The following is a 7,576-nucleotide window of genomic DNA, read 5'->3' on the forward strand; positions in this document are numbered from 1 at the left end:
CAAGTTTAATGTTAACATCCTCAAAATCAACAATATTTTTTACCGAATTAACTCCGACCGTGACGTATACAAATACAAATAATACAACTAATTTATTGTTCGTGGAAGGTAATGGAAGGCTGATGCCTAAAGTAGGTTGGACCTGTACTTATAGTTTACCATGTACCCACAACCGGATCTCAATGATACACTATTATGATGTTATTGACAATACAAAGACGTTAATTAAAATACACTAATTATCTATTGTTTTTAATGTATCAATGATAATTGTGGAATTTCAATTACCGTATTTTCATGGGTAGTAACGTACATAATATGCAAAACCAACGATAATCTATGCTCTGTAGATTAAAGTCTTTGTGTAAAACAATTATTGTTTAGTATGTTCAATAATCTCAGTACAGAGTACTAAAAAAACCGACCTCAAACGTACGTGGAATTACGCCTATTTGCTAAGTTTCATTGAAATATCCCCTAGTTCGCCACTATACAGGACTTGACACTGGAGATAATAAAAATAGGTTCTCACTACGACACTACTCAAAGTATATCGAGAGAAACACGTCTTGAATTGGAGAAATAGCAAAATCAACTAAATAATTGCTAAAAGTAATTGCTCCTAAATTAAAGTTAGGCGCTATTTATAAAAATGAATCTTCATGCGTGAACAACCACCCTTTGTGGATGATTTTCTTCAAAATGAAATGGTGGTCCCATTATTCCATATATGGAAATACCCCCTTTCCAACAATCATGAAAATCGGTTCACAAATACCGGAGTTATCGCGTAACATACATACAAAAAAAAAAGAAAAAAAAAGAACATACAGTCGAATTGAGAACCTCCTCCTTTTTTGAAGTCGGTTAAAAATATAGCAAAAATAAGTCGTGCTAGCCTAATGGTTTGACCTACTGCCTCTCAAGCAGGTCGTGGGTTCGAAACCGGCCGCACACCTCTGATTTCTCGGAATTTACGTGCGAAATTCAATTTTAATTTATCATGAGCTTTTCGGTAAAGAAAGTCCCCAACCCGCATCGGGCCAGCGTGGCGGACTATGGCCGGAACCCTCGTCTGAAAGGAGACCCGTGCCCAGCCGTCTCACTAGACGTATAAATGGGTTGAAGATGATGTTCAAAAATATATAATTTGTATATAAGGACGCTGCTACAAATTTACGTCATCTGAACCCTGCCAACCTGTCATTGTAATGAAGCTAAATTTTACTGAGTACAGTGACTAAAATAAAAAGATAGAAAGATCGACCTGGGTGTGCAGTTGTGCACACCTGAACCAGAATAAGATTGTTCTTAACAGGAAAGAGGTATGTGAAAAAGCGATGCGGGTGAAAGTTCAGTCTCTATGAGCGACAGGTGTTATGGCAAACTCGAAGATACCACCTTCAATCAACACAATCATTTAATCAGCATGCGTTGAAAACTGGCAAGAAATTTTTTATACATGGACAATTCATTCAACGAGTCTTTTTCACAAGGTATAGATGCTATGTCTTTCCAAGGACTTTCTTCCAGCACCTTTTTTGGTTTTATTTTCACGGGCGGAAGGACCAGGTGACATACCGCTGGACATTCATGGACTTCTAGTTCGGTGTCCCTGAAACTAAATATTTGGTTTGTAGAGACAATTTAGAGCAAACACGTGTGTTGTGTAGTATTGGTTTCGAAGCGTGTAAATGACGATCATGGTGAAAACCACACGCTGAGTAGACATTTACTTTTTTTTTATAATGTCTAGTGACGGGACAAACAAGTTGATGTTAAGCAACACGCCTGTCTAGTGTTGTAACTTGAAAAAAAATCAAATGTATTTTTCACATTTTTGAAAAAAAAAACATGAAAAAACAACAGCGCCATGTTTTTTTCTAAATTTGGTTTTTTTCCGAAAAAGTAAAATGGAATAACTGAAATAAAATAAGACACTAACTTTTGTAAATATATATTTTATAAATATATAAAAATGAATTACCATGATAATTATAACAAAAATGTAATCTTCATTTGTGGTGTTACTAGTGTCACTACTGTTACAGGTGTTACTTACACTTGTAATGTCATCGAAATTTTCTGTGTCTTCGTTTCCTTCATTCAAATCCTACCGAATAATTTTATAGGTTTGCTAATAAAAAAATAAATGTACAGATCTAAAAACAGCAAAGATCGCTTATTATGCATACGCCAATGCTTGGTTGAGCTACGGCATTATTTTATGGGGAAACAGCACTGAGGTAAATAAATTATTTGTTTTACAAAAACGATGTATTCGTATATTGGTGAATATTACAGATAAAGAAAGTTGTAGACCTCATTTCATTAAATACAAGATTTTCACTCTTGCTTCCATTTATATATTCGAAATGTGTAAATTAGTACGGAAAAACAAACATTTATATCAACGAACAGAAGACTTTCAAACACGTAGCTTAAGAAATAGAAATAAATTGGCTTTACCCCTCACCAGATTACACATAGTTAGTTCAGGAACATACCATATGTCAATAAAAATATATAATAAGTTACCAGTGGAAATAAAAAATATAGAAAAAGATATAATATTTTATAAAAGTTAAAGGAATTCCTTATAGCAAAATGCCCATAAGACGTTAATGAATTTTTAGAAGGTAATTAGCATAAGAGAATGTTTGTAATTTTATATGTTTCATTCATTATTCAATAAGACATTTATGTGTTCCATTTATTAATTTGTAATTTACTAAATTCATTTCATTTTGACATTTTAAATTTTATTCTTATGTTATTGCAATGCCCTTACAGGGCTAATGTTGAGAACCGTCACTAGCTCTAGAACACCATGAACTACAACATTGATGCAATAAAGATTATGACTATGACTATAATTATATGTAAATGTGGCTATACAAGGGATATGTGCGATGTGGAAAAAAATATTGATATCGCTCTTAGATAAATAAAAATTTTATCTTAGATAAAAAAAAGAAAAAAAAAGAAGTGTTTTTATCAGTAATCATCAAAGTAGCGACGCAACAGTAATCGATAGATTTTAAAAAAAGGTAAAATGTTAGAATCCCCGCATTTTCCCCACATAGCATCAATCCCACAAAATGCCCAATCGAGTTGAAATTTCCCGCAATTTGGGGAATATGAGTGTTGTCCATTAATTTTGAGCAATTTATCCATGAAGAATAATATTAACAAAAAAAGAGAAAATGTAGTAAAAAATACAATTGTCATATTGTCATATATTTATTTTCATACTTTTAGAAACAAAATGTACATACTCCAGAAAAAAAAAGATTTTTTTTTGTTTTTTTTTTCACCTTAGAAAAAGAAACGGTTTTTTAATAACACTTCGCCTGTCCATGGCATTGCACCATGTCCATAGCAGAGGGACACGGCTACTGCACCTGTCACCTTGAGACTTAAGTTGACAAGTCCCATGTGCCTGTAATTTAACCATCAGCCGTACCCTTCAAATCCGGAACGCAGTAATGCTCATATTACGGCTTGGCGGCAGTAATAGATAAGGTGTAATTGTGAAAGTCCGAAGATCTGTAACGCTGTTTTACGATAACGGAGTCCAATCACCTGCTAAACTTGTGACGGTGTGACCTTCATACACCGTCGTCTCACCTTTTTGTATCGCCTGTCTCCGCTTGTATCCTATCATTTTTTTATTTTACATGTATTTAAATTTTAAATTTGAATTGTTCCATCTTCCTTCACTTTCTCATTTTGTTTTCGTACCACGGTCAATCCCAGCTCGACCGCCACAACAGTCGGAGCTGTTTCAAATTCCATTTACTAAAATCTTATCTTTTGATTCTTTACCAAGTTATAATACAAAACATATAATACAACAGTCGGAGCAAAATAATTATCAAAAATTGGCTGCAATAGTTTTTCGACCAAAAATGAAGCCATAAATCCGGATATAATGGTGCTGCCATGGAAACACTGGCTATAACATGAATGAATGGTATTCCCGCTGCCAGCCAACACTTTATTCTAGGACTATAGTGTTACATTAATTGTTAGTAGCAGTAGAGCTTCTTATGAAAGAGTTTATCCAGGAAAGTACTGCCGCCGTAGTTATTTCTGCCACAGTAGTGTGAGCATTATTACGATCCGGTTTTGAAGGGCACTGGCGCATTTACACCAAGTCGTCTGACGACCATCGCTTGCCCGCCGAAGGCTACAAGCTACCCGGCGTAGTCAATCGTCTGACGACGGTAGTTTGCAGCCGAAGTCGACAAAAGCGACTGGGTGCGCTTTGTTCAAGGGGAAGTAGTCTGCCGACTACGACTCGGAGTAAATGGCGTGTCGACTACTTCGACTTGTCAAGTTTATGTCTCAGGGTGACGGGTGCAGTGGCAGAGCCCTTAATCCTTGCAACTGCAACTGTTTTGGGAAGGAACGCGACCTATTCGTCTCGTCACTTGATACGATAAAAAAATTTATTAAGTGCGTTACGGTTACGTTCTATATTGTACTATTTTAAAGGCTAATTAAATGCTTTGTTCAAAAACAAAAAAACTTTTTTTGTCTTACATCATTGCTGTCATGGCCTCGACTGCCAGAGTGGAATGTGGTACAGGTCTATTTTTGCGGAGTCGTCGCTTTTTTCGTATGTTCCATGTGCGAAAATAGGCAGGCAGCTGCATTGGATGTAAGAACGGATTCGCATCCCCTCGCAACCACCGAGGTGGCCATTTGAACAACTCTTGTTGATCTATAATTATAATGTTTTTTTATAAAAAATCGACCTGAAAGTTTGCTTATCCGTTTTCGCTGTGTTTTAGTTTCACTGGAATTATATCTATTTGCCAAGTTTTATTGAAATCGGTTAACGGAAAGTGGATGAAATTCAATAAACCGGATTCATCCCCTAAGAGGTGGAACTTTTGTTTGAATGGGACAGCTTTCCAACAAAAAAAGAATCATCAATATTGGAGTAATCGGGTAACAAACATAAAAAAATACAGACGAATTGAGTACCTCCTCCGTTTTTAAAGTCGGTTAAAAAGGTCTACTAACGTTATTCTTGAAGTGAAACCATTAACATGTCCCATTGCAAAAATAGGGTATAGGCTAGAGGTCGGCAAACTTTTTTCATTAGAGACCAGAAAAACATAAGAAATTTCACAGGGAGCCAGAATTAAAAATAAAGAATGCATTTTCCTTTGTCATAAATTTAATTATTATTATGATGGTAGTATTATTGTGTTTTGTGCATAGATTTAGTATATCCATAGATTGGCCCTGAAGTATTGGAGGCGAGCCCAAAACAAAAATATATCTGTGTACGTATAATGTGCATGTGTGCAAGATAAATAGTGTTGCGCCATCCACTGATTTAACTTTAATATCGATTAATATATTAAAATTAAAATGTCTTATCGCAAAACGCCGAGACGTTAATTAACTAATTATTTAATGATTCAATACAAAATTAAGAAACTACTATCACCTTCTGGCATTGCCATAGGATGGTAGGTAAACAATGGGGACTTTCACCCAAGATAACACTATGGCTCTACAAAACGGTGATAAGACCCATGATCAGTTATGGCGCGATAGTATGGTGGCCACGAACCAAGCTGACGACCGCAACCGACAAGCTGGACAAATTCCAAAGACTAGCCTGCATGGCGACGATTGGCTGCATGAGGACAACTCCAACTGCGACACTCGAAGCGATGCTGGCCCTGCGACCCATCTCACTGTTCGTTAAACAGGAAGCGGCGTTAACAGAAGGTGCGTCTAAACAGAGCAGGCCTTTGGAAGCACATGAGGACCCCTCATACAAAAATTCATTATAAGACTGTTAAAGAGGAACCGCTAGTGGACTACAGAACCAGAGCGTAGCTTTACTCTTCGCTTGCCTCTAAAGGAAAAGCATTTTTCCTCAAAGTGTTTGCTGCATATTTTTGAAAACTTTTTGGGAACCCAGTCTTCTCTCTTTAGCATTATAAGCCATGTCTGTCGTACTACAATGTTTTAAGGAAATCTGAATTAACAACAATTAACATAAAAAAATGGGTGCCTCAACTACGCCATTAAAAGAAATTTTTTTTTAATGTAGACAAAAAATAATGCACTAATGCAATATTAAATAAATATACAGAACTAAAACCAGAAATTTCTGATTCAATAATATTAAGTTAAGTATGAAGATGATTTCGGCTGTGTGCAAGCCACGCCTGTGCCTTTATTTTATTCAGTTAATGACATCTCGATAACATATTATCGATTGCGTCAATCTCTATGAAAGTGGGGTTATGAATTTCAGAAATTCACGTATTTGATATAGTTTTTAATTGAATTCCTATACATTTGGGTTATTAATGCACTTAAATGGTATAATTTTACGGATATATTTATGTAAAAAACTTTTGTGGTAGTGCTTTTAGACAGCTAAAAATTTAAATAGTACTTACATGTGAAATGTACAATTCTGCGAGTTTTCCTTTTTAGATGAGTTACATCTGGGCACTGAACACGTTACCATGACTAATGAACGTCCGTTTAACACTATTTCACATTTTAAAACCAATTATTTTTCAAAAATAAACGAAATTTGTTTCGTTGTCAGCTGACCCTAGGTTCATACAGGCTCATAGCGTATAATGAAGTGGTCTCGTCTACCCATCTCGCTCTAACATACGTGTATACTAACGCTCTTTCACTTGCATTGCCAATCTATGGGTACCTATATACTAAAACTATGATTTTGTGCATCGAGTATATAACCAGAAATAGAGTCGAACGACGCATCAGGTAAATGTCCTTTTAAATATCAACTCTCGTTTGCGCTGAAATCACAAATTAGAAAGCTGAAATAGTACAGTGTCAACAACCGACCTGTGTGTACGTCTCCGTATATTCCAAAAATATTCTGTATTTATTGTAATAAAGATAATATCTCTAGCAACGAGGGCTGTTCTATTCGGAGGTGTGGGAAAAACATCAAAACATCTAATTACAACAGACAGAAACAGTTCAAGTTAAACTGGTGATTTGAAGTGAAACAATTGACGACACCCGTCAATTGTTTCGAATTGTGGCTGGCCAGTCGGAGCGCAGTTACCGTAATGATATGGCAGAATAGTTTTGAAACAAATTAAATGACATTTCATTTCTGTTTCTGGTTGTATACATACTCGATGATTTTGTGTGAATGTTACTATATTTAATAATATGTTATTTTATATGTCAATGTTAACGATGCTGTCAAAATATACTTCTTAGGGCTATACTTCCTACTTTAGAAGAAACTTTGGCGGGCCGGAGTAGGCCTGCGGGCTGAAGTTTGACCGATACTGGTATAAGTAATAGTTGGCCACTCTGGCCTATTCCGGGTTGAGGTTCCCAAAGGTTTACAAACCTTCAATTCAAAGGGGCGCGAGAGAGTCGGCAATAAAGTCGTTAAAAAACCAAAACAAAAATCTGCAACCAACATAGAAAAATTGGTAAGGTCTGCTGGTTCTTTCCATGGCTTAGTTGGAATAGCTCTTGTCACGGTTTGCTGGAAGACGTTGGTTCGAATCCAGCCGCATCGAAGGAATTTTTATATGCG

General features: G+C 36.0%; 1 protein-coding gene across 1 annotated transcript in view; it reads right to left on the minus strand.

Moving 5' to 3' along the window:
• Positions 1 to 1,416: 1,416 nt before the first annotated feature.
• LOC113236035 overlaps positions 1,417 to 7,576 on the minus strand; it is a 7,119-nt gene continuing 959 nt past the window's right edge. The window contains exons 2-3 of the mRNA XM_026471974.1: positions 4,549 to 4,729; positions 1,417 to 1,621 (exon numbers count right to left, since the gene is read on the minus strand). Of these exons, the coding sequence (XP_026327759.1) occupies positions 1,417 to 1,621; positions 4,549 to 4,729 (386 nt within the window). The remainder of the gene's footprint in view (positions 1,622 to 4,548; positions 4,730 to 7,576) is intronic.

The sequence above is a fragment of the Hyposmocoma kahamanoa genome, unplaced genomic scaffold (assembly GCF_003589595.1).
Source record: "Hyposmocoma kahamanoa isolate Upper Pololo Valley unplaced genomic scaffold, ASM358959v1 88, whole genome shotgun sequence".
Lineage (NCBI taxonomy): Eukaryota > Metazoa > Arthropoda > Insecta > Lepidoptera > Cosmopterigidae > Hyposmocoma > Hyposmocoma kahamanoa.